Source organism: Chelmon rostratus, chromosome 12 (assembly GCF_017976325.1).
Source record: "Chelmon rostratus isolate fCheRos1 chromosome 12, fCheRos1.pri, whole genome shotgun sequence".
In the NCBI taxonomy this organism is placed as follows: domain Eukaryota; kingdom Metazoa; phylum Chordata; class Actinopteri; order Chaetodontiformes; family Chaetodontidae; genus Chelmon; species Chelmon rostratus.
This window is the reverse complement of record NC_055669.1, coordinates 12,049,668-12,075,349: the sequence shown is the minus strand read 5'-3', so window position 1 is coordinate 12,075,349 and position 25,682 is coordinate 12,049,668. Positions and strand designations below refer to the sequence as shown.

The following is a 25,682-nucleotide window of genomic DNA, read 5'->3' as shown; positions in this document are numbered from 1 at the left end:
TCTGTCGCGGATCGTGTGAAGTTAGTTTGAGGAGTGTCTGGAGGATGGATGGAGGCGGTGCTCCTGCAGGCGGCGGGGAGGCAGCGGGCAGGGCTGGGCAGCGGCGGAGCGCTGCGGAGCGACACAGAAAGATCCAGCAAGGAGGGGACACAGTCAGACAGGGAGGAGGGACGGGAAGGCGAGACAAACAGCCCCGACCATACCGAGCGGTGCCGTCGTGACAGCGTGTGTCAACAGCGCGGAGACGTTAAGGAGAGCTGCGTTTTCATGCATTTTTAGAAACAGGTGAGCATTAATCGCGGGCAGATTTGTGTTGTTGTTGGGAAAGCTGTCAGTGCGCACCCCGCCCGCCCAGCTAACTAGCGGATGATGCCTCTCTCCCCCTCGGCTAGCTAGTCGGTGTCCCCCTCCAACCGCCGGTAAACCAGCCAGCTTTGTATGAGCCCTAACGGTAACTAGCTATTTGTTGGTTTTGCTGTAATCCGCTACATTTAGTAGCCACATAAAGCTAACAAGTAGGCTAAGCTTCTTACACTGTTTGACTTGTGGCTCAGTGCCCGTGTTATTAGCTAACCATCTCTCATGCTAGCTTAGCCGGACTGCAGTGTTTGTGTGCTCGTCTTTGGTTATTTGTAAGATAGCCAGAATCGCTTTCTTGCTAGTTTTGCGGCCGCTAATATCTAACTTAATTGTTGAAGCTCACACACCCAGATAGATTACCATGAATGTATTATAATCGAGGCTTCTTACTGTCATGACAGTAATATGAGATTATTCCCTCCTCTGTAAACACATGTGGAGGATTGTGCATCCAGCTAAGTGAACATTACATGCAGCAGTTCCTGCCTTGATTCATCATCCTCTCTGTAAAATCATATGTTTCTGAGGGACTAATATGCTGCAGACACTGGCCTTTCTATTCCCTGATCGCCTTGTAAGTAAAGCTGGACTCTTTTTAAAATGAAATAAGCACTTATATGATGTTGAATATAAGTTAAATCAAAATCTGAAGAGTATTTGAATGTCTCCTAAGCAGAGTCTCATGCTCAGTCCATCTCCATTACACCAGCAGTGTGCTTGAATATGTATGGCCTAAAGATAAAGTGAACATGCAAACAAGGGTTTGTTGCAAATCATAACAGATTTCAGGTTAGACACCTTTAATCTGCAAAAGTTCAACTTTACAGAGGAGCAGAAGTAATGTGAGACTTGTGATCATGCATTTTGGTTTAATACGTTGTTGGTGTTGGCATGATTTTCCTGCATGTTGGATGAAATTTAATCAGACCGTGGACAAGGGTGAAAATTTGTACATTTGAGTTCGTAAGGCCTTTTGTTGTTCATCCTGCAGAATGAGGCACTATTCATTTCAGATGCACAAATTTCCACACATGCATATTTTAGGAGCTTTGCAGTCTGCTGCAGCCCTCCAGTCATTGCCACTGACCAGCTTCACTTAAGCATCTTTATTTTACTGGTGATGTTTGCAAAACCCCATGTGAGGAATCAAGCAATTAACTGTGCCTCACTCTCATGCGTTATTTAGGACCGAACTTATATGTGTAGAACAAAAGAACTGATTTTGGTAGTTGTTAATAAAGCTAGCTTGTAATTATTACTTTGGACAACAGATTTGGAGAACAATAACTAAGATCATAACCTTACAATATGGTTCTGCTGATCGTTGATAAGAGATGATATTGAATTATGTCCCTGTCCTACTTGCCACCCACATTTTCTCATTCTGGTCACAAGTCTACGTCAACCACCTCAGGGTTTTGTTCTGCCTGTAGCATGAAATAACATAGAAAATGTTCTGTTCTGTTTTTATGTATGTGTGTGTGTGCCTGCATGTGTATTATTAATAGTATTAGTATTTTGCTTCATTACTCTCGCCATTGGCAGCCCGTCGTCACCATGACAGCGGAAGAAACCATAAATGTGAAGGAGGTTGAGATCATCAAGGCGATCCTGGACTTTCTCAACTCCAGGAAGTTGCACATCAGCATGCTGGCGCTGGAGAAGGAGAGCGGAGTCATCAATGGGCTCTACTCAGACGACATGCTCTTCCTCAGGTACATGAGCAGCAGCCACACCTGTGCAGTCTGGATACAGTCATCTCAGGGCGCAGCTCCAAAACGTTGCGTACTATGAGGCAGAAACAGCAGGCAACTGCTCCGGTCTTCAGTTTTTCTGATTGTGTCCTTTACATTGGACATTAAGTAACACTGCACCACTGCTGTAGATGTGAGCACTTCTTTGAAAGTCCTCATACAGTGTGTAATTATTCTCAGCCTGAGTATTAAATACATTTAGGTCTCATCTTGTCTTGGTACACCTTTATTACAAAATATTTTGCTCTTCTTTTGTAATTTAAGTTCATGTATTTGTTGGATATTTAAAAGTAAGGACCTGATTCCATGTGTTACCTGTGTATTAAAGATGAGCTGTGTTTGTTTCAGGCAACTGGTGCTCGATGGCCAGTGGGATGAGGTCTTGCAGTTCATTCAGCCTTTGGAGTGCATGGATAAGTTTGACAGAAAAAGGTGTGTTCATGGTGCGAGTCACCGTCAGTATGTGGATTCCTAGAGGCATCACCGGCATCAACCCTTAAATCACCTGTTTTTGTAACAGGATTTCTAATGCCAGCTGTCGTGTCCACAGGTTCCGTTACATCATCCTCAAGCAGAAGTTTCTCGAGGCTCTCTGTGTGAATAACGCCATGTCTGCAGAAGATGAGCCACAGCATGTAAGTCAATAAACTTAGGAAATGTACTGATTACCAGTATGTTTTTAATGTTCTCTAAGCCTCCCAAGTGACACAGCCTTGAATTCTTATCCTTAATGAATAGACTTTGTAACAACGCTGCTTTGTCTTCCCACTGACTGTCACTGGTCGTCATGGCAGTAAACAGGAAGGCTGAATCTCAAAGACACAAAGAGACTCAAACTGTTTTTTAAATACATGTAGCCTAAAACTGCAACTCTGCACGTCATGTGAACAAATGTCACACTTCTTCTGTTTAAAGAGAGGAGAAGGCAGGTTATGTTTGTGTGTGCTCACCACATTTGCATGCAAGGAGTGATGTGGCTATTGGCCACACTGCGGCCAAGGATTTATCTGGATTAAGCTGTCCCTGTGTACCCCTGGTACTTCATGATTGGCTTTCCTGAGAATAATCCATTTTACAGAATATATCTGATCACCTGTGATGTCCCACCCACAGATGAAACGGTCCAAAAAAAAAAAAAAAGTGCGGCCATCTGCTGCCCCCTTCCTTTTCACCTCTTTTAAGACAGTGGGGAGAAAGAACAGCCCATTAGCAGCAATTATAGTAAGCAATGGATACCAAGATGCTTTTACTCAACACCAACATGTACTCATATTGCAAGGCATGCATGAATATGCACAGTAATCAGTTTAATTATGGGAATAAGCAAGTTGCCCCTTAACTCATGATGAGAGGGTTAGCTTTTTTGAGTTGTAGCTCAGTTACGATTTGATTCAATCCAAAATCTTCTCTGAGGAACACATATATGTAAATGTTGCCATTTAAAGATGAGGATGTGGTACCACTCGCCTTAAAAACAGTAACTGATGAAATGCACCTGAATGAAGTTGCCAACAGCTTCAACACAACATGATGAATCTGACGAATCTCTCACTTTTGTGCAATTTCTCAATGAATTGCAGAAATGTCACCAGAACAAATGCATTATGAACTATTAACAGTGATGCTGGTGGTAACCTTTTCATAAACAACCCTGAATCAAATCCTAATTTGTACTAAATGACTCAGCAGATCAATGAATCTGGCACACAGTGTTTCAATGACACATGCAGAGGTCGTTATATTCACAACTCTGCTCTTAAACTAGGCTAACTGTGGGCCGACTGTAGGGCCCTATGAAATCCGTTTTACAATTTAAGCACAAATCATCAGAAAGAGTGTCTAATCAGGTGGTGGATAGATATGATTGCAACAGTTCAATAAGAAAATATTCCAATTTTAATGAATATCTAGGAATTAGATATTGCACTTTTTTTTATCACATGGCTCCTCTGTAGGAAGCTCCGACATGCTGCTCAAACACACCTGGTAAGTGGGTCTGACGGAGGCTACTCTAATGTTTGGAACGGAATATCTGACTGTGCATACAGCCACAAAGTCTCCTACAAACTCGCATCTTACATCTGCAATATTGCTGCACACCTGAGAGGTTGTTGAATTTGCATCTACATTTCAGCAATTTCTCAGATTATTATCAGATTCCGTGATTCCGTCTGCATTTTCTGCATGGTGGAAATCATAGGGCCCTACTACTGTCACATGGCAGAGCTGTGAATGCCGCCTGTGACACTGTGCCAAAACTATCATGTCCTATTAACTGCATCAGGTCAGACTTATTAGGACATCTGTGGGTATAATGTAGTGGTGTGCATGCTCACTGGTAAGGATGTTGCAGGACAGCGCTTCAGGAATAAGAATAAAGAGTTGTCTTCTGCGTGTTAGCCTCAAAGCTGGTCTTGTGTTTTTCTTTTTTCAGTCTCACTGACATTTAAAAGTCATCTGTGCCTCCGGTTTGCTGCTATCTCTGTTGTTCAGAGCGAAACTTCCACTCGGTAATTTGTGACCGCCAGAAATATATTTCATGTCTTTTCAGTTGGAGTTCACCATGCAGGAGGCAGTCAAGTGTCTCCACGCTCTGGAGGAGTTCTGTCCCTCTAAAGATGACTACAGCAAACTGTGTCTGCTCCTCACGCTGCCTCGCCTCACAAACCATGCAGAGTTTAAGGCAAGACATCTTAAATTGGACTGAACCAGCAATATTCCAGTAGTACAGAATATATACTTACATATATGCTATAAAGAATGTATACTTTTTATACTTTGTTTTTTGCAATTTGCCAAGACTGGAAGCATGTTCGTTTTATTCTATTGTGCACTGTTCTGCAAGTTAAAATGACGATTTCACAAATTTAATTCATTTCATTAACCAACAATGATGCGTTTTGTTGGAACTTTTTATTTCCACGTGTTGATCATATGTTGATTATTTCTGTTCTGGCGTCCCTCAGGATTGGAACCCGAGCACGGCCAGGGTGCAGTGTTTTGAGGAGGCGTGCACCATGGTAGCAGAGTTCATCCCTGCTGACAGGAAGCTGAGTGAGGCTGGATTCAAGGCCAGTAGAGATCGACTCTTCCAGCTGCTCCTCAAGGGAGTCCTCTATGAATGCTGTGTGGAGTTCTGCCAGGTTTGAAACGCTAAAAGCAAACAAATACTGTGGTCCAAACTAGTTTGTGCCTCTGAAGTGCTGAACCAGCGTAGAGTGGTTGGTATGATGGTTAAACTTGAATGTGTTGGATGATTTTGTGTGCAGAGCAAGGCGACAGGTGAGGAGATCACAGAGAGCGAGGTCCTCCTGGGCGTGGACATGCTGTGCGGTAACGGCTGTGATGACCTGGACCTGTCCCTGCTCTCCTGGATGCAGAACCTCTCCCACAGCGTCTTCTCCTGCGCCTTCGAACAGAAGCAGCTCAACATCCACGTGGACCGCTTGGTCAAGCCCGCAAAGACCGGCTACGCTGACCTCCTCACCCCGCTCATCAGCAAACTATCTCCATACCCCTCCTCCCCCCTGCGCCGCCCCCAGTCTGCTGATACCTACATGTCACGCTCCTTGAACCCGGCGTTGGACGGGTTGTCCTACGGGCTGTCTGGCCAGGATAAGAGAGCGAGTGGCGGGGAGGTGGCGCCGGGTAAAGGGGTCTCTCCCATGTCCCACTCATTTGCCAACTTCCACTACCCTGGAGTGGGAGGGCAGAGCCTGAGCAGGAGTCTCATGATGGAGAGCTCTGACTGCCACAGCATCTTTGAGGAATCCCCTGAAACGTAAGTTTTCGTCTAGAAGCACAATCGCTTTGACACTTTGTTTTTGTGGTGTCAGATGTCTTAGATAATCTGTTGCTGTTGTCTTCTCTGTGAAGTTCAAGAACCGACACGCCTGTTGATAAGATGATGAGTTCGGGTGGAGCTCAGAACCTGCGACCCGCCTCAGCTCCGGGCGAGGATGCACCATCAGCTGGCTCCGCCGACAGGAATGAGGTACACATCGCTCACCTTTGCTTTTTAACTCTTTAGACCTGCTGTATTTTGCTACGTCCCCCCGTCGTTTTCTTTCCTTCATGGGTGTTGCCTGCAGTGAAGGTCTGTAGGCCAGTTCTGATGAAGCGTTCTCTGATTATCTGAGTCATCCTCCTCCTGCAAGTGTGAACTACATCTAGTCTCTATCAAGGCTGACATGGCTGCTGAGAGTGCTGTATTGGCTCACTCAGTCCGTTCAGGCTCTGTTGTCCCAGGCCTGGATGAGCAGCTGTTTTCTAAAGGAAGCGGCCCTTGCAGCATAAATTCTGATATTAATAATGGAAAGGTGTTGCTTCTGGTCCTGAATGATTTAAGATGTTTTTTATTACATAGTGATTATTATGAGACACAGTGCAGCTCTAGCTGTTTTAATCATCTGTCCAGTAACAAAGGAGACTGAACAGGACAGAAACAGGGGAAAAAAAGCCCACGTGGATTTGGTCTTAGGTCAGCAGGGATACATGGCTCAAGAACCTAGGAGCTTAACCACAAAAAATGAGTCATTTCTGTCCTCATGTTGCCTGTAAACACAGTGTTAACACAGTATCCATCTCTGTCTGTCTCATGCTTTCTATTCTGGGCCCCTTGTGCTTTGCTCTGCCTTCCCCGTCACCCTGGAGACACATAAAGAGGCCAGAAAAAGAAGCAGACTCTGGGGCCTCTGAGATCTCACTGTCACACCCCTATGCTCTCTTTCTTGTTTTCCTCGCTGCCCTCCATCCCTTCTCCAGAACTGGCACATTGCCAGCCCCCCCTGCCCCCCGCCCTCCTCTAACTAGACTGTAGAGCCGTTCCCTCATGATTGTCCGGACAGGAAGCAGAGGACAGAGAAGGGAAGTGACCTGTCCTCAGCTCTCAGTCTCGCCCTCCTTCCTCCTCTAGTACCTGAACTGACAGAAGATCAGGGTGGAGGGGGGTTCATCTGGGTACAGTGCTGCCTTTGAATAGTGTTTATAGGAGTTAGCAGCTGCTTAACATGCTTCACCATGTGCCATGAGTGTGTGAATATTATGCTCTGTTTGTGCTAAATTGTCTCTGTGTATCCTTGTTCATATCTTTTCCATTGAACAGTTTTTTCTCATCCGGAGTGACTTATTCTGCTCTCCAGAATGAATCACCCAACAACAGCTTAAATTCATAAATGCGGAAAACAACCAATAGGACTTACTGAACAACACGAGAGGGGAGTTACAGGGAATTTGTCATCAGATGAGATGTTCCATGTTTTTTTTATGAATGGCGTCGTGTTCGATCCGCAGCTTCGTGACTCAACAGAGAAGTATGAGGAGTACTACCGGCAGCGTCTTCGCGTGCAGCAGCACCTGGAGCAGAAGCAGCAGCAGAGGCAGATGTACCAGCAGATGTTGCTGGAGGGTGGGGTCCAGCAGGAGCCCCCACCCAGCGACATGCAGCACAGCCTCACGGAGAAGTTCCTCAACAGGTACAGACGTGGCAAGAGATACCCAAAATGTTCCCCCTGTCAGACAGTTAGTGTACATGTAGACACGTGTCACTGTCATATGGCAAACTTCAGCTGCAGCATGCTAATGACGGTACTGCTTTTAATATCTCCAAACAATAGGGGAGCAGCTGTCAGACAAGCACAAGTAGACATGTTAAGGCCCTTGATAATTATGAAGCCCAGGTGGCTTCTCCTAGCATGACACACACCTCCCCCAAAACCCGCCTCCAGTCCACACTGCACCATCTGTGGTGATCAGCTACATCACGTCACATGGGACCATCGCCTTGTGTGTGTTAGTTATACACAATATTAAACCAGACTCCGCTCAAAAATAGCACCCGTCTTAAATATGTCCCCTGTCCGCTTTAGCATGCTCCCAAAAAGCCATAAGAGTGTGTTTACTTTGGGTCTGCGACAAAAATGACATGAGATTTGTTAAAGTTTGCTCTGTCACCAGGACAAAGGCCCTTTGATTTGTCCCCTGAGAGTTCCTCCGGTCCTCCCGTTCCCCTGCCTCTGTATCCTCCTGCATTATTCACAAGGGTAGTTGTGCATAATGACATCATTATCTCAGTTTTCTTTTGTCCTCTGCTCCTAGTTTTAGCTAAATTTAACTTGACTCAGTCAGCATATGGACAGCCTGCTGGAAAAAGTAAAAGTACCTTTTCCAAATGGTTAATACAAGAAAACCATATGAGAAGAGAGAGGAAGAAAGGGAAAGGCTAAAAGAAAGTACATACATAGAGAAAATGAGGATTTGTGGAGGCAGTTAATGAGTGTGTTGTGTGTGTGTGTGCACTCCCCAGGTCCATCCAGAAGCTGGAGGAGCTCAACGTGGGGATGGATAATATAGGGGAGGTGAAGTCTCTGGCCCAGCAGTGTAATGGCAACGGGAACACGGCTGCCTCCGAGGACAATAACAACCCTCCATCTGTGACCCCAGGGCGGAACCAGACCCAAGGGGGAGGGGTGCTCAGCAGCACCCCACAACACACCGCGGGGGGCCGTGTAGTCCCGCCTCCAGATGAGTCCCCTGTCGTCACCCAGAGGTGCTGTAGTAGGTTTCTGTAGTTTTTATACTGCTGTTTGTTGCGGGTTGAATTTGGTGATTACTGTGTTTTGTGTGGTTTTTTTTTTTAGCAGCGAGCAGAAACACAAAGGAGGCGAAGAAGAAGGCTCTCCAGTCTCCTTGTCACGAAGTAAAGAGGTAAATATGCACACAGACATGAAGTCAATTACTAAAAGTAACATTCAACCAATTCAGTAAATAACTTAAACCTCAACAATCACCTCGCAGTGCTGAATAGTGAACTTGAAACACTCTCTGTACGTCTCTGATCTGATTTTAAAGTTGAGCACACTCCCTCCATCATAGTATAAGGCGATACAGTCTAATGCTAATTTGACTAAGAAGATTATAACAGTTTTCAGCATTGATGTCATGCCGGCATCATGACAGTATGGATGTCATAGGGTGGAGAAGATCAAAGCTGATTAGACTGCTTATTACATGTCTGTGTGCTCATTGGTTTTTACAATGTGTCTGCGTTTTTTTTTAGGGCGACAAGAAAAAAAGCCTGTTTGTGCCTGTACACACTCTGGAAGATACTCAGGCTGTTCGAGCTGTTGCCTTTCACCCGTCAGGAGCGCTCTACGCCGTGGGATCCAACTCCAAAACTCTACGAGTCTGCGCTTACCCAGAAACATTAGACCCAAGGTAACCTGGACAGACACCTCCAGAACATAGCTTCAAACAGATGTCCAACCATTTTTCTTCAAGAAGTCCTGTGTTAGTGACCTAAACTTTTAATTAAGGTAATCTAATTAGGAAGACTAAATGGAACCTATGAGAAAAAAGTTCACCTTTTTACATTAGAAGTTCTGTTGCTTCAGCGCTCTGACGAAGGTTTGTGTGACCCAAAGCTGACACAGAAAACAGGTGAGGTTGGAGGCTCATTCTTGACCATGGTAGCAGCAGTTGACAGAAATAATCTCACCACAAACTCCACTCAGTAACTACTCTGGAGCTTTTGATCAAGTCACATGATTGTTCCTCAGCAGACAGAGATGACAACTGGTCTTGGAATTGCAGGAGTTAAATGTCTATTTTTGGGGAGTCGTGGGGGAATTAAGTTTAGAACATTAAAAAAAAGTAATATTATCTAGAGAATATGAAGAAGTAACAGTTCTGACTGTTAGTCAAAAATGGTTGTGTTGCAGTGATATATGTAAGGGATAATGCCCGACGGTTCACGCCTCCGCGTTCTCCATTCATTTCTGATAAGTCGACAGATATTTTCCTAAATTGTTTTTATTGCAAGAAATAGCCTCACTCTGATCATTAAATGGGTATCAAGCAAGTAAGTCAATTGTTTTTATAAATATATTAAAAAGCATTACTGCCCTTGAACACAGTGTCGCCAATGATTTTGACGTTTCTTAAGTGTCGATTAATGCCGGCTCTCAAACTCCTAAAACTGGCAACACTGTATTCTCCTCCTTCCTTAGTCCACTGGACAGACACATAAAACAGTCGCAAAATGTCATTGAGAGTAGTGGCAGTGTAGCTCTCAAAGTTGATGTCCGTATGTTCTGAGTTTCTGTTGCCACGGTTACCAACTAGCGTTTGAGCCAGCGCAATAATTTAGAACAATCAGGCTGTTTGACCGGAACTTCTTTTATAGGTGTCCTATAACACTTTTTAACGGACACCCTGCAGCCAATCAGAATCGAGTATTCACCCAGACCATGGTATAAACTGTAATACCACCTTGTAGCTTAAGAGGTGACAAAAAAAGATATACGTTATATATATATTTTTTTTTTTACTCACAAAATGTGAAGAAAGAAATTTTTCTTAAACCTGTTTTCATTATTCTCTTATAACAAAAAAATACAACCATAAACCTTTTGAATTCAAGATTTTCTCTTTAACTGAACTAAAAAGATCTTAACTCCAGTGTCGTAAAACACGCCATTTTTTTAGTCAGTGTGTAGTCGACTACATTGTTTGAACGTCTACCAGTTAATTTGTTGTCTCTCCTGTCTTTTTTTCACATCTGCACTCTTCCTCTCCTCAGTGGTTCAAGTCCTATCAAGCAGCCGGCCGTCCGCTTCAAGAGGAACAAACACCACAAAGGCTCCATCTACTGTGTGGCCTGGAGCCACTGTGGGCAGCTGCTGGCAACAGGCTCCAACGACAAATATGTCAAAGTCCTGCCTTTTAGTGCAGAGACATGCAACGCCACAGGTGGGCGTCCTCTGCACACGGCAGTGCTGATTTATTGCATCAGCACATATAAGTATAGACAGACATTTACCTGTTGTTGTTATTAGCATGACATTCTCATTTTTTCTTCTTTTTTTGTGTCTTAGGTCCAGACCTGGAGTTCAGCATGCATGACGGCACCATCAGAGACCTGGCCTTCATGGAGGGTCCAGAGAGTGGAGGAGCCATCTTGATCAGCGCCGGAGCTGGAGACTGTAACATCTACACCACCGACTGCCAGAGAGGCCAGGGTCTGCACGCCCTCAGTGGACACACAGGTACACGCCATCCACCTGTCCTTCTGAACATGAGGTGAAGAGTCAAAGAGAGAGCAGCGATGTAAGTGTGCAACACTTTGTCATTTTTTTGTGTCGCTGTTCAGGTCACATTCTGTCTCTGTATACGTGGGGAGGCTGGATGATTGCCTCTGGCTCTCAAGACAAGACGGTGCGTTTCTGGGACCTCAGGGTGCCCAGCTGTGTCCGAGTAGTGGGAACTGCTTTCCATGGTTCAGGTACGAGTTTCACATCCACCTTTGGATCAAATAACTCAATCTGTGACACAAGAAATAGCCACTTATCCACAATGGGTACTGAGGAAAATAATGATTCTCTTAGTAACCGTAGAATGATTTTGCTGGTAATCATGTACAGCTACCACCTTTAAAAAATAATAATAATAAAAAATTACTCCACAGGCAGTCCTGTTGCCTCAGTAGCAGTGGATCCTAGTGGCCGTCTCCTAGCAACAGGACAGGAAGACAGTGCATGCATGCTGTATGACATCAGAGGAGGACGAATCGTCCAGGTGTACCGGCCACACACCAGCGATGTGCGATCTGTCAGATTCTCCCCCGGAGCACACTACCTGCTCACTGGCTCCTACGACACAAAGGTCATGGTCACAAACCTCCAAGGTACAAAACCTCTCATCTGCTGACGTATGAACAAAACAACAAACTGGCAATATATCATGCAGGTTTTCATCTCTGCACGCAGAATCAGAGATACATTTAGGCTGACAGTAGTGCAGATCTTTTATTGGAGGATGTGCTCTACGTAGTTGATTTCTTTTACCCACCATTATCTTCTTCATGTGGGGCCTACTGTTTTTCTATGAGCACGAGTTTAAAGGAGTTCTTTGAATTGGTCTGTTTTATGTAACTGTAAAGTGGAAAACGACCTGTTGTGGTGTTTGGTGCAGTTTACGTGTCAAACTATTCATTGGCTGATAGACGTGACTTCCCTGAGTCTCTGCTGGTTGGCAGTTGGCAGCCTGGCTATGATAACAAAGTTCAAGGAAGTCACTGCTCCCAGCTGAGAAACGGCCACGTAAACCCACCCTCAAACCACAATGTGTCGTTTTTAACACTTTTTATACGGATTAAACAAACAAGATATGATGTGGTAATTAGTGAGCTATAGAGGTGCTGGACAGAGCCAGCAGCAGCTACATATTTACCGTACAGACATGAGTGATATCACTGTTCTCATCGAATTGTCTGCAAGAGCGCAGGTAAGCGTAATAAGTGCTTGTTATTCTGTACCTTTGATGAAGGGACACTCTACTTACAGTGTGTTTTCCCCAGCTTGTAAAGTCTCAGAATAAAAAGCAAAAGAAAGTGATGGAAAGCAGACTCTGCTTAAACCACTTACTTGTCTTGATTTTAATAACCTCCTCTACCCTCACTTGCCTGAATATATAGTACATGGTCTTCATGTGAGCTCAGGAATGATCCTGGAAAAACGGTTTCTTATCTGATGTGAGACATGTTTTTGTCTTCTAGTGTGTCATGTTCTTAAATCTGCCCGTCTGAACTCCATTTCCGGTGTGTGTGTGTGTGTGTGTGTGTGTGTGTGTGTGTTTGTAGGTGACCTGACCAAGCAGTTGCCTCTGACCGTGGTGGGAGAGCACGGCGACAAGGTGATTCAGTGTCGATGGCACACACAAGACCTGTCCTTCCTCTCATCCTCTGCTGACCGCACTGTCACACTCTGGACACACAACCCATAACACACACGCACACACACAGACAACCAGTCGCTATAATCTAAAAGACACACATTCCCCTAAAACAACACTGTCACACCCTTAACACTTACAGCCTGAAAACACACACACACACATTAACACACAAACAGCGGAATGAGCCTTTCACTCCTGTCTGTAGGAAACCAAATGGAATCAAACCTGTGACACATCAAAAGCACACATGTTGTTCTTTTTCTTTTCATCTCTCACGCTGCATTCGTCGCACCGGTTGTTGATGTCTTGGGAGGTAAAATGGCAACATCATACATTATTCTCACTATCGCTTGGTCCCTTCACGTGGTCCCATCCTACATCTTCACCCCTTACACACACACACACACACACACACACCGGTCAGTTGCTGCACGTCCTTTTCACTGAGGAGTTGTTGAGGTTAGACAGGACAGAGTGCTTTGTCCATGATGGTGCCTTCCTTGAGTTCTCGGTTTCCATAACAACAATGTAAAAAAAGATAATTTCATTTTTCAAGATCAAATTTTGTTAAGTCATTTTGAGAAATCCTACATTCCTTCTCCTCGTGTGTATCATTTTCTAACAGCTGGTGTTATGCTGCTATTGTTTGGGAAAACAAGAGTTGACTTCATGGTGTAAAATGTAATTTTTCAGTGTGTCAGTAGTGAGCTTTTCCCATCAGGAGGCTGAATCTGTGGAAGTCATACTATCTGTTGATCAGTCAGCTTCCCTGTGGGACGATGTGTAACGTTACTGTATCCGCTGTATTACTACAACTCAAAATGTGTAAATTAGCTTGTGCATTTGTTTTAAATTGAAAAATCAGTGTTTCCGCGCTGAAGCTGTTACAGTGTCTTGCGATGGCTTGCTTGCAATGGAAGATTGTTATTATGCTGACGTCAAAGGGAAATACAAAGAGTAATTTGTGCCGTTCTAGCGTCCCGTTTAGGATTTTTCAGTGTTCAAAAGCTTTGGTTCGTCTACTGCTGTAATAATATAACAACAGTAGGTGGCAGTCTTTGCCCATAACGAGTGTCTAACCATATGCACAAAGAAATCTGAATGGACGAACGGGTGTTTTGATATTTATTTAGTATCAGTATTTGGGGCATATGCATTGTATTCTTTTCTTGTATTTTACATGCGCACTTTGTCAATTAACATTGTCCTCTAATATTGATTTACTTACAGAGATGCATATTTAAGTTTTTATGTTCATGTATAGTATATATTGTTTTAACAAATAAGGCCAAACTAATACGTACATAGATGTATTTATTTCAGTTGTGTTTAATATGTATGTACAGTTATTAGTATGTTTTTGAAATGCTAGTGGCTCTTGCATTAAGCCTTTCTAATTCTTGTTTTTAAAAGTGACTTAAATTAATCCCAAGTCTGACTGCTGGTACGTTCAATAAAGTGTCTTTTACACAAGCTGCATCTGCTTTTGTGCTTTGTTAAAATGAACAGTTTACACTGAGCATTTTAAAGTCAAAGCAAGATGGTTACACAAATGAGGCTTTATTCCTCCGACCTCACTGAAACATTTAGTACAAAAAAGCATAAAGGCTGTACACAGGTTAAATTCATTCTTTTATCAGTTAGCTTAAAATACCTTTCCCTTTGCCTAATGAAACTTTTAACCCCCGCCCGCCCCCAAAAAGCCTCACATATAAACAAAACACATGAAAAGAGTGCTGTACCTCTGTGTCCACACTGACTCACATCAACCACATCACTTCAGAGTGGTGGGACGGCAGTTATCAGAATCAGAACAACCATAAAAAGGACAATAAATACAAACATAACTGCAGTTGTGTATTTAAAAACACACATAAGGTGAAATGAAATTTGTAGGAGGACAGAATAATGACAAACAAGGATTAAAAAAGAAAACAACACTTTTGTCCCTGATACTACTGACAGTTTGTCTGTGTTTTACAAAACAAGTCCGGGCTAATTTGAGATTTTTTTTCCATAAAGTATACTACATACAATGCTGACAGTGCTTTGTTTTGTCCAAAAGGACTAATGTAAAGAGACATGAGGCTTTCCTCTGAGTGACCACTCACTGGTCAGTTATAATGCTGTCCACACCTTCATGAGATAGAAGACAAACAAAACCTGGCTGTCCCTTAAGTACTTCGTTCAGTTGGAGCCGGCGCTGGGTCTGGCTGTACTGTTTGTTGCAGAAGGCAGGGTGACGCGTTGCTCGTCCATTCGTTTGGCCTGAGAGCGCATGATGAGGCTGAAGAAGTCCTCGTCTGGTACAGTCGGGCCTCGGACCGGAGGAGGGGGAGGGGCGCAGCGCTGGTCATCCAAGCGGGACCCCTGGCAGAGTCGGCGGAAGGAAAAGAGTGTCAGCTTGAGAATTGTTTCTGGACATTATAACTTGTTTTGTATTAAATGTAAAAAAACAAGGTGAGCTGTAATTTATGAGTAAACACTAAAATAATGTGGAGAATTAAGTAGAATTAAAATGGTGGAATAAGAAATAACAGTGAAAAAAGGGTCATGTATTCTTTCAAATTTTCAAAAGAGAAATATAAGCCGCCGGTTCCCGACACAGTTTAACTGTAATTCTGTGGAAAACACTTTTTGTTCATATGAAGTACCTGGCACTTGACAAGCATATCGAAGAAGTCGTCGTCAGGCTCGGCATTGTCAGCGTTGGCCATCAGGTGGCTGAGCACGGCCTGGTTGCTGTTCTGATGCAGCCTGAGGCCGGGGAGGCTTCCTCCTGCTGCTGCTGACGACTCCTCTAACCGGCGGCCGTGGACGCCCGAGACGTTGCCAGACTCTGACACAGCTACAGAGAGAATCAGTGAAGTGACAGTTTTACTTCAGTGTGACAAGGAAGTTATACAAAGGGATCATTCAAAATGTTGAAAGTTTGGAAAATACTTCAAGACTGGGAATATACTTGAATTCAAATGCACCCCTTGAAAAATGCTTGATTTTCCAATATAATCTGGTGTTTCTTTGACATAACCACTCATGTATTTGAAATAAAACAATCCCATCTTCACATTTGTTTGTTGTCTCGTGGCGTCGAAATTAGCAAACATTAATTATCTTGATCAAAACAAAGGTAACATGAATATCTGGTAAAATAAAGTGACAACAGACACTGACTGCTGTGGGTATAAAGAAATTCTGTGAACTTCATTTTTCACAATTGCATTTATACTAACAATTTAGATGTGACGATAAAGGCTCCAAGAGTCTGGAAATTTTTGGATTAGGTACCTTGAAAGTGCTTGAATTTTACTCTTACAAAGCTGTACGAACCCTGTACACTGTGGGAAGTGTGGGACTTTTGAGTGTGAATACATGGACTTACATTTCCTGATGGCTCTAGGAGGCGACTCTGGACCACTGTTCAGTGATAACCTGCTGCCCTTATCCTGAATTGAACAGCGCTGGTCATCCATACGGTTGCTTTGGAAACGGCTCAGCAGGTCAAAGAAGCCCTCGTCTCCGAGCATGTCAGGACTGAGGCGCTAAGTACAAAAACAGGAGCGTGAAAGCTCGGCCGAACAAGCCTTGTTTGATGATAGATGTAGGAGACCACATGAGGTCTGTGTGTGTGTGTGATTATCAGCTGAGTGCATCCTGTACTGTGTACCTTCTGTGGTCCCTGTGCAGGCACCTGGCTGGTGTCCAGGGTGTTGCTGGTGTCCTGGAGGACCTTACTGGAGCCACCAGCCTTGTACTTTTTCCCACGCAGACGGCTGACAAAGAACAGCTTGGAGGAGCTCTTAGCGAGGGACGGTTTGGACTGTTTAGTCAGGATGTCACTGTTCCACTTCTGACCCTTCAATCGAAAGGAATGGACGATAAGAAGACGATAAGAGGAAACACGAAGCTTGGAGAGGATACATCATCCAGTTATCTGTGGTTCAAACTTAAAAAAACATCTGGTTCATGGGACAGGAGAGAGGTTCTTACATTCATCTTGTCTGGAGTGAGTTTCATCAGTTCCAGGTTCTCCATGCTGTGTCTTCTGCTCATCCTGGGCCTCGCTCCTAAAACACATAAACAAAGTGAACAGCTGGAATACCAACTACACTGTTAAAATGAGACATATAACTTAACTGACATACCATGCAAGTTGTAATCTATCTCCTTGTTCTCTGATAGGGTGGAGTTATTTGTGCTATAACTCAGACCCAGAACCATCTGGAGATCAGAGACGTTCATACGAGCCGTCAGCTCCCCGCTCCGGTCTCCAGTCTAGAAAAACAAAACAACAACATGCATGCACAAACGAAGGTTAATTTCATTACTGAAGGATTTTTTTTACATTTGTTAAGTACTGATTAGAATTTTTCTTAATGTAAAGAAGAAGGCAAGGACAGAAAAATGCTGCAAAGGAAAAATGACACCTCGTTGATTTACCTCTTTGCAGATCCCCAGATGTTTCTCAGCAAAGTGCATGGCTTGGTCATGGTTCCCAAGTGCAGTGTGAGCATTTCCAAGACTCCAGCATGCACGTCCCTCCCCAATCCTGCATTTCAAAACATGTGTGGGGACAAAGTTAAAATAAAGCAAACATCAGCACGAATTCTACGTGAATATGTTTGTCTGTGTGTGTACCTGTCGTTGAGGTCCTGGGCTATGATGAGGTGTTTGAGGTGGTAGTCTATCGCTCTCTCATAATCCTGGAGAAGCGTGTAGGTGTTGCCCAGACTGTAGCAGGCCTGGGCCTCCACGGCTCGGTCCTTCAACTGCCTCGCCAGCTGCAGTGTCCTCCTGACAAACACGCAGACATGCTGGTTCAAAACACTGCAGAGAGGCCTCAATGTTTGCCTGTGGCTTCCTACATGACACAGGCTTACTTTCCCAGAGGAAGCACAGTCTGGGAACAAGTCGTTTTTAAGATGCTCGTGGAAGATAGAAAAACCAAAGCTTTATTTATGCTTGGTGGTGCAAGACTCTTGAAAATGGTCTTTCAACAGAGGTGATGACAGTATGGTACACCACACCCCATGTTTATATCTTGGTGGCAGTATGTAGAAAGAGTTAGAAATTCTAGCAAGATCACAACTTATATCTGTTTTAATCAAAAGTGACAGCATTTTTTTCACTTATTCTGCCATCCTTGTTGAAAAATGTACTTTACCATGACAGTGCCTATCCAGTATGCTGTGTAACTTTCCTTTAATTCTGATTCTAATACAGACAATGATTAAAAAAAAGATTCATGTGTGGGTTGTGGCTTACTTGTAATGTTCAGCTGCCACTTCAAATTCCCCCAAAAAGATATAGGCGTTCCCCAGGTTGCAGTAAGCTCGTCTCTCTGCTGAGCGGTCGCCAAATTCCCTCGCTATGAACAAGCGCTGCATAGAAGAGACAGAGAAGCATATTTTATTATTTCTATTAGATTAACTTTAATTACAGATGCAACTGAGTCACGTTCATAAAGCTTGTCTGGGTCGTGTGGAGACTTCGACATTAAAAGGGTTTACACCACACCTGCTCGTGAGAAGCTACAGCTTTGCGAAAGTTTCCCAACAAGTAGTGTGTGTTGCCGAGGTTGCCGCAGGTTCGACCCTGAGCAGCACGATCCCCAAGCTCCTTCACTAACGACAAGTTTGCCCTGAAAATACACATACAGTCAAATGCAATATGACCAGATAACAGCAGAGACGCACTGTGTCATTAAAATGTCACCCACACATATTGAGCAGCACAATACTGTACGGCCACTTACTCATAGTACTCTGCTGCCTTCCTCAGTGCCATCATGACCTCCTCTGGGAAATCTCCAGGCTCAGCTCCACTCCAGCAGATACTTTTGCCTTTGGCATGGTACACGTTCCCAAAGTTATACAGAGCTCGCGCCTGACCCACCTAACAGGAAATGTATGGCAGGTCAGTGGTGAAGATTGATGTCTTCTGAATCCGCCCATACACTACAGAATATTTCACTGAAAAAATGACCACTACTGTGCTTGAATATCTTGCAGCCTCACCTTGTCACTAATGTCTCTTGCTATGTCCAAGTGCCTCTGACAGCAAACCACAGCCTCGTCAAACCGCCCCAGCACCTTTAATGTGTTGCCAAGGTTCCCACTGGCTTTAGCTTCTCCAAGCAGGTCACCAATTGTTCTACACAACACATATTATGTCAGTAATCATAAATGTAGTAATGATCTGTCAGCAGTGTCGTCGGGTTCTTCTGCAGGTCTAACCTGGTCAAGGTGAGATCATGCCGGTGGAACTCCAGGGCCTTAGCGTAGTCATGCAGGTGGAAGTAGGCATTGCCCAGCTGGCTGTAGATGGCACTGAGCACCTGCAGGTCCTCCGTGCCCACCTGGATGGCAGCTTCAAAGAAGGAGACGCCTGCTCTGTAGTCGCCCACCTTACAAAGGCGCTCACCCTCCAATGCAAGCTCCAGGCAGGAGACCTCCATCCTACAGCAGACAGAAGCAGAGTCAGTCCGTCAGGTGTCCAACAAGGATCTGGCCTGTTGAAATGAGCAGCACCAAAGTATCTAGAATCACAACTGTTAAATGCCAGTGACGAAGCTGTGAAAAAACAGATCTTTCCTGGCTGAAACCTACAGCCAACTGAGCGTACTCCACTCAGATCCAGGGAAGAAATCCTCTTTCTAAGCAAAAGTCTCTCAACAGGGAACGCTGTTTAGCTACTTCCTTCCACCTACAGAGAACAATAGCTCAAACTGGGGTTTGTTTGTTATGGTAGATCTCACATCCTTTAGACATGCCTCAGAAAGTTAAGTGGGTTCCTTTTATAGTCACGTGCAGCAAAGAGCAAGCAGAAATGACCTTCATTTCCCTGTTTATCAGCTTTCCTTTAGAATTACAAATAGTTAAAATATTTTGGGTTGTGCCTAAAAAGTAGTATGTTATAGTCCACTGACTACAAGTTGAACATGCTTTACAGGGTGTTACTTCCTGCCAATTTCAATAACACCGAAGGTTTTGAGATTCATTCCTTTTATGCAGGCATTGGTTTCCACGTGCACACTGGCATGAACTGAGCTCACAGATGAGCTTTTTTCTTTTTAAGGAAAGAAACAATCAAATTCGCATTATTCTGAATTTCACTTGTGAAAGCAATATATACAGATTGTTGGTTACTTTTCATAACACACTGTAATCAAACGAATTGTAGTGTATGCAACTAAGACTTGTGGAGTTACAAATGAGGTTAGACTCTGTTTATAGGCCAGATGAAAGGAGTGTCAGACAATGGCTGGTGGCTTATCTGCACATGGATTATCTTTAGATTAAGCGGCATATTTGCACAAAGCAAAAATTGTTGGTCTGCCAACTTTTGTTTTTCAGGAAACTGTATTGTTGGGAAATGATCGGCTCTACGCACAGTATGTTTATCTCTAACCTTCCTCCTGTACCCACCCAAGGTTTGTCTTAAAGCTCTCAAAAACGAACCCAACAGCACTGATTTAAAGACACAGTGTAGTCTGGATTCCTCACTTTAAGTCATATTTTATAGTCTATGATGTGCTATTAAAAGGACACAAAAACATCCACCAAAGTAGCTTGTTTCCTAATACGGTCAGGCTATAAATTGTGGCAAACAAAACAAAACAATGGCAAACATGATGTTCTGAGTAGTCAATAAAGCTCATGTAATCAGCAGTCTTCCGACTCCAATTAGAAAATCCCACTTTTCTGTTTACTATAAAGGTAACAACATACTTTTCCCACACTGTCGCCTACCTGCTTTCTTTTTGTGTCTTACAACAACAACAGCACATGTAACATCTGAGAGGCATCTACCAAGGTTTCCACTAGAAAAACTTCCAGGCCGCAGCTCCTTCTCTTTGTCTGAAGCATGGAGATATCAACTCCTCCCAATTTAGTAGTTTGTAGTAAAAGAAGGTGAAGAGCAGTTGAACAAAAAAAAGGGTTAAAAAATAGCATTCCTGTCCTGTGATATCAAAACCACAGGTCATCTGACGTCACAGAGATATTTTAGGAGCACACATTGGAAAACTTTCAAGGAGACGATGTTGTCACAGTATTAACTTCCAATGCATGGCAGCAAGGAAACTGCTCATTCAGCATTTTCTAAGATAATCTGCTTTTCTTTCTTTCAAGCTCTCTCTCTCTTCTGACCTGGTCACCCGAGATTACGGCTCTAGCGTGTGCACCCGACAGATTACAGCACTGGTGATTCAGTGTTAAGTAGCTTTATTAGACGTGTCTGACACATGTAGACTCTGTGGTGAAGTCTAATGGAATCAAGTAATTAGCGATAACCATCTCAATAGTAGTGTCCATTTAAAAAACATCTTAAAGCAGATGCCTACTGTATCCAAAATAATTGGACACGTGTGGCAAGAAACAAAGCAAGCAGTGATGAATTTTTCAGGGCTTGTTAAATATTGAAGCTAACTGGAGCGGCTCTGTCTGTGTTTGGCAGGTCACACCTGCTGCAGGAGCTCTTTACTTGGGTATGTAGGGACAGCTGGGTGATGCCTTTTTGGGAAAACTCACCTGCCTTTAGTCAACAAAACTCACAGAAAGCACTGTGAAAAGGGCCCACCACTCCATTATATAACTTAAGCCTCTATTTTCAATTCATTATAGTTCTTCAACAAGGTTGACGCCAAATAAATAAATAACTTATGATCCGTGGCACATCTTATGTTGCAAGCATTCAAATAATATCAAAAATTAAGAGATTTTTCTTCTCTTAACCACCAATGTCATTTACAGTCCCTTCTAAAGCTAACAACAGGAAAGCAAAATGTTAAAGAGGTAAAAGCAGAGCCAGGCAATCTACTCTACAACCATACCTTAGTTGAGAGACTAGAGATTCCTACCTGTAGCGGACATGAAAGGACTGCTCCTCAGCTTGCGTGCTAACCAGTGAGCCACTGGTATCCATTGACGTGCATAATATGAGGGAAAATCCCAGCCTCGTTCCCGAAAAAATGGTTGCGTTTAAAAACAAGAGCCAACAAGACAGAAAACAAAAAAAACCTTTGGTTGAAGGGAGTTGGGCGCGAGGAGGTAAACCAAGCAAAAAAAGTCACCCAACGTGGTCAAGTCTGCAACTGTCCGTCTGCTGAATGCTGACAAGGGAAGGTAACCTCATGAGTGTTAGACAGAGATGCAGAGTCCTGAGTGGTAGTCCACACGGCTGCTTTCGTATACTGTGTGTTTTGCGTCACCGCACCTCAATCTCGTCAGCTGCCCTCTGTGAAGAGAACACAAGATGCTGTATGTGAAGCCTCATTCTGGCCACACGGTGCCATGGCAACACCAACCAAACAGCAGCGTGCACAAGTGGGGCAGGCAGGAAGTGAGAGAGCAGGGTGGGAATGAATGGATGGGGTCAACAACACAGGCAAGCTGTCAGTCTAAGATGGTGACTCAATTCATCCAGGCTTGGAGGTGAGCGTGTCTGCTCTAAAGCTGCTACAAGGTGAGCAAGCAATGGACGCAGAGAACGCAACCTATGCAAGCAGAAAAACATCATCTCCAGAGTGTGTAAATGCAAATTAGAGGAAGTCACTGAAAAGGAAAAGCGACCAGCAACCTTTTGCATGATTTCTCAAAAAAAAAAACAAAAAACAGAAAGGTCACTAAATTAAAAAAGAAGGGCTAAAAAAAAAATTGCAAAACAGATTAACCTGAGGGTATGCAACTTCCACCAAAGGAAAGGACAGTGATAAGCAAGCTGCATGGATAAGATAGACTGTGCTGAGTAAAAACCAGAGCCGACCGTTACCTCATTTCTCCATGAGGTCATACAAGCCACACCCATTTGTCCCCCAAGTCTAACCCAGCAGCCTCTTCTCCCACACTCACACACAATATGGGAAATGGGGCAGACCAGTTATTTGCAAACTGGGTTAATTCTTTATGTTAAAAGACAGCAAAGACATGGCATACAAGCAGTGTGTGTATTTGAAAACCTTTCAGAGACAGTTACAGCACATGGCACTGCCACATAAATTGTACTGTATTTTATATACTGGGCATTGTAAACGACAACCACTATGTTCTTTTTCTAGCAATCTAAATATACTCAGCCCTATGTTACATATAGGTGCTATGCTATGCTAAATTGTGCTAATTTCTGTTTTACAAAACACACTCCCATTAATGAATTCTATATGTAAAAATATGAGAAACACTTTGGTTGTTAAAGTCGTGTATGTGACTGTCAATTAGGAATTTTTACTTACTTGAACATTACTTAAAATCCCAAATTTTGTCAGATATGTACTGTATTCATTAATCCAGACCCACTTCTACCTACTGCCAATAAAAAGGAGGCCAGTGTCCATAAAGCACCTTGGATTAGGATGTTTGATCTACAATAGGCTTGCTGAGCAGTTATTTTTTATTTTTGACAAGCACTAGATCAGCACTGAGCTCATACTTTGAGCGCAAAAAAACTGATGACAAACAAAAAATTAGGACTTGCAACAAGTTAATCATGAGTGTTGAGGTCTGAATCTGTTGTTCAACTAAGGCTGGTAAATTTCTCTCAATGAAAAGACTCAACACAGTTTGAGTGGCAGAAGGATCCATGACTAAACTTGAGGGGACATTCAGTTCAGGGCCTGCTAAAAAATACACAGATAGGGACTTGTTTGGGTTTATGAAACGAAAACAAGTGGCAATATAAGAGTAGCCATGCTGCTGGCATAGCAAATTTATAAAGAAGAGGTTTTTATCTTGACATAATCCATGCATTAACTAACAAAAAACGTCTATGGCAATTTGCAGTATTTGTATAAATAGTCCATATATGACGACTACTTGTGTTTTTCAGCCTGTTCTTCCCACTGCTGTGTGAATGTGAACAGTTTTAACAAACTAAAGCCCAGGGCTTTGGGAGTCTGTGAAGTACATGTTCCGGCACATTATTATAATCACCGATTGATGTGTGCCAGTGTTCGTGCAGCCTTTTCCACCATTGTGTGCCAACTGGGTGTGTTTGAGAGAGACCTTCTCAGCTCACAAAGCTACAGTGAGCCTGAACAAGTGTGTAAGTGCAAGAAGTGATTCATGACTAAGGGCACATCAAAGGAAACAAGAGGTTGTTTTTTAATGACTTCGCAGGAGGTAATCGGTGACTCTTTGAGTCACAAACATGACATGATTTCATCTTAAACACACAGCAGATGTGATCTATTTTCTTTGTGCTTACAGCCCATTGATGCACTAAAAGGACAACCGCCACTGAGAGCAAAATCTAAATATGGAATCACCACTCAGCATTGCACCATGAGTAAGCAAAAACCTGCACCAAAACAAAAGAAAGAAACTACACAAGTACTGGGATACTGACCGGTAGCTCTTCCTCACAGGAACAGGATATCTGGAAAGCCTGCAAGGAAAAGTGTTGTGATCATAAATAAGTTTACATTTGAATAAACAAGGCTTAGAGTAAAATATACATACCTAAAAGATAACATTAACAATGAGGCAAGACTAAATATTATAAGCACTTCCCAGTATATCGCAATACATTTCAACAGCACCTCAAACTACAGCCCCCAAAATGACCATACGTTTGAATCAAGTGTGTGTGTGTGTGTGTGTGTGTGTGTGTGTATATATATATATATATATATATATATATATATATATATGTGTGTGTGTGTGTGTGTGTGTGTGTCTGTGTGTGTCTGTGTCTGTGTGTGGTGTGCCTGTATAACTGTGAATTACTAAAGTGGCATGAATAATAAAAAGTATATGAAATATATGAATGTCGCCATAATCATGTAGGACAAATACATTTAAACAATTACTCAAATTATATGTAGTACTTCAATTACATTCATTTAGTAAGCTTGAAAATACTACAACATGTGTTTGTGTTTCAAGCAGGTATTTCACACTGGCGCAAGCAAGCAGTAACACCATCGATTATGTGAATTCTGAATGATCAGTAACAGATAACGTTAGTTTGTACTTTGCACACTCCTGTAAGTATGAGCTCCATTCAGACCTCGGCTTCTATGAGGAAGCTTGAAAGAGAGGATTGTAAACACCACACTTTGATGATGGGAACTACTGTTAGTTAGACTACTGTCACCAGCTTGAAGCCACAAATTCGGGCACTGAATGAATCTCTCTCTGTTTACACCGTATTACATCCAGCTAAGATTTACGCTAGCTAGTTAGCATGCTAGCTTTTAAACTTACGTTAGACGATCCAGTTCGAACAATGGTGACTTCTCCTCTTCTTTTTGTTTTTTTACTCTCTCAAAAAATAAAAACATATGTCCGTCTAAAAGAAAATAAGGGAACGTCCGTAATTTAGAGACGACAGGTACTGTGCCTAGCTTAACACTACATTACCCTTTAACTTTTATAAAACTTCGATTTAACTTCGGGGAGAAAGAAGAAAATCCATACGGCTACACTAGCGTATGTGTTTTCGCCAAGTAGCCAATCAGATCACGACATTCAAAGTTAGCCACGCCCATAATAACAGTCATTGGACCAATGGATTTGAATAGAAAACAGATGACGTAGAGATGGAGATGAAGTGTAGCTGTCAGTACCTGATTTTGTCAACTATGAATTTTGACAGCCATGCAAAGTGAGCACTAAGAGCCGTTTTCCCGCTGTGTCTGTCGTTAAGGGAAGTGAGGGGCAAAGTCACCCTTACTCAGACCTCTTAAAAGATAAACACGTGAAATCTTTAAAACACGTGAGGTACTGAAGTTGTCCAAAACTGTCCCAACTTGCTAACGCCAACTTCTTCGGTAGTCCTTTTGGTGGAGGCTTCACCACCGTTACCTAGCAACCAGACTCTGCCTGTACAGCTGCCAGA

At 43.2% G+C, this 25,682-nt stretch overlaps 2 protein-coding genes across 6 annotated transcripts; one reads left to right on the top strand and one right to left on the bottom strand.

The window, feature by feature from the left end:
• Nucleotides 1-151: 151 nt before the first annotated feature.
• Nucleotides 152-14,312, top strand: wdr47a (WD repeat domain 47a). 4 transcript variants are annotated; one of them, XM_041948765.1, is made up of 18 exons: nt 169-285; nt 393-451; nt 1,906-2,075; nt 2,463-2,546; nt 2,665-2,749; nt 4,666-4,797; nt 5,081-5,257; nt 5,384-5,895; nt 5,991-6,108; nt 7,407-7,588; nt 8,419-8,661; nt 8,753-8,819; nt 9,172-9,329; nt 10,693-10,862; nt 10,988-11,158; nt 11,263-11,394; nt 11,578-11,796; nt 12,751-14,312. In XM_041948765.1, exons 3-18 carry the CDS (start codon nt 1,918-1,920, stop codon nt 12,891-12,893), a joined length of 2,751 nt encoding a protein of 916 aa, XP_041804699.1. In that variant the 5' UTR covers nt 169-285; nt 393-451; nt 1,906-1,917; the 3' UTR covers nt 12,894-14,312. The 4 variants fall into 4 exon arrangements, with proteins under 4 accessions (XP_041804701.1, XP_041804698.1, XP_041804699.1 ...); XM_041948767.1 differs by lacking the exon at nt 393-451 and having other exon boundaries at nt 152-285; nt 8,756-8,819; XM_041948764.1 differs by lacking the exon at nt 393-451 and having other exon boundaries at nt 152-285.
• On the bottom strand, nt 13,964-25,267 carry gpsm2 (G protein signaling modulator 2). 2 transcript variants are annotated; one of them, XM_041948769.1, is made up of 16 exons: nt 25,049-25,148; nt 24,189-24,227; nt 21,706-22,082; nt 19,082-19,303; nt 18,863-18,998; nt 18,601-18,740; nt 18,363-18,486; nt 18,111-18,226; nt 17,484-17,639; nt 17,286-17,394; nt 16,991-17,120; nt 16,836-16,912; nt 16,513-16,701; nt 16,228-16,387; nt 15,500-15,693; nt 13,964-15,215 (listed from the first exon to the last, which is right to left on the bottom strand). In XM_041948769.1, the coding sequence occupies exons 3-16, from the start codon at nt 21,768-21,770 to the stop codon at nt 15,033-15,035; spliced, it is 2,001 nt and encodes a 666-aa protein (XP_041804703.1). In that variant the 5' UTR covers nt 21,771-22,082; nt 24,189-24,227; nt 25,049-25,148; the 3' UTR covers nt 13,964-15,032. The 2 variants fall into 2 exon arrangements, with proteins under 2 accessions (XP_041804703.1, XP_041804702.1); XM_041948768.1 differs by lacking the exon at nt 21,706-22,082 and having other exon boundaries at nt 25,049-25,267.
• Between the last annotated feature and the right edge of the window lie 415 nt (nt 25,268-25,682).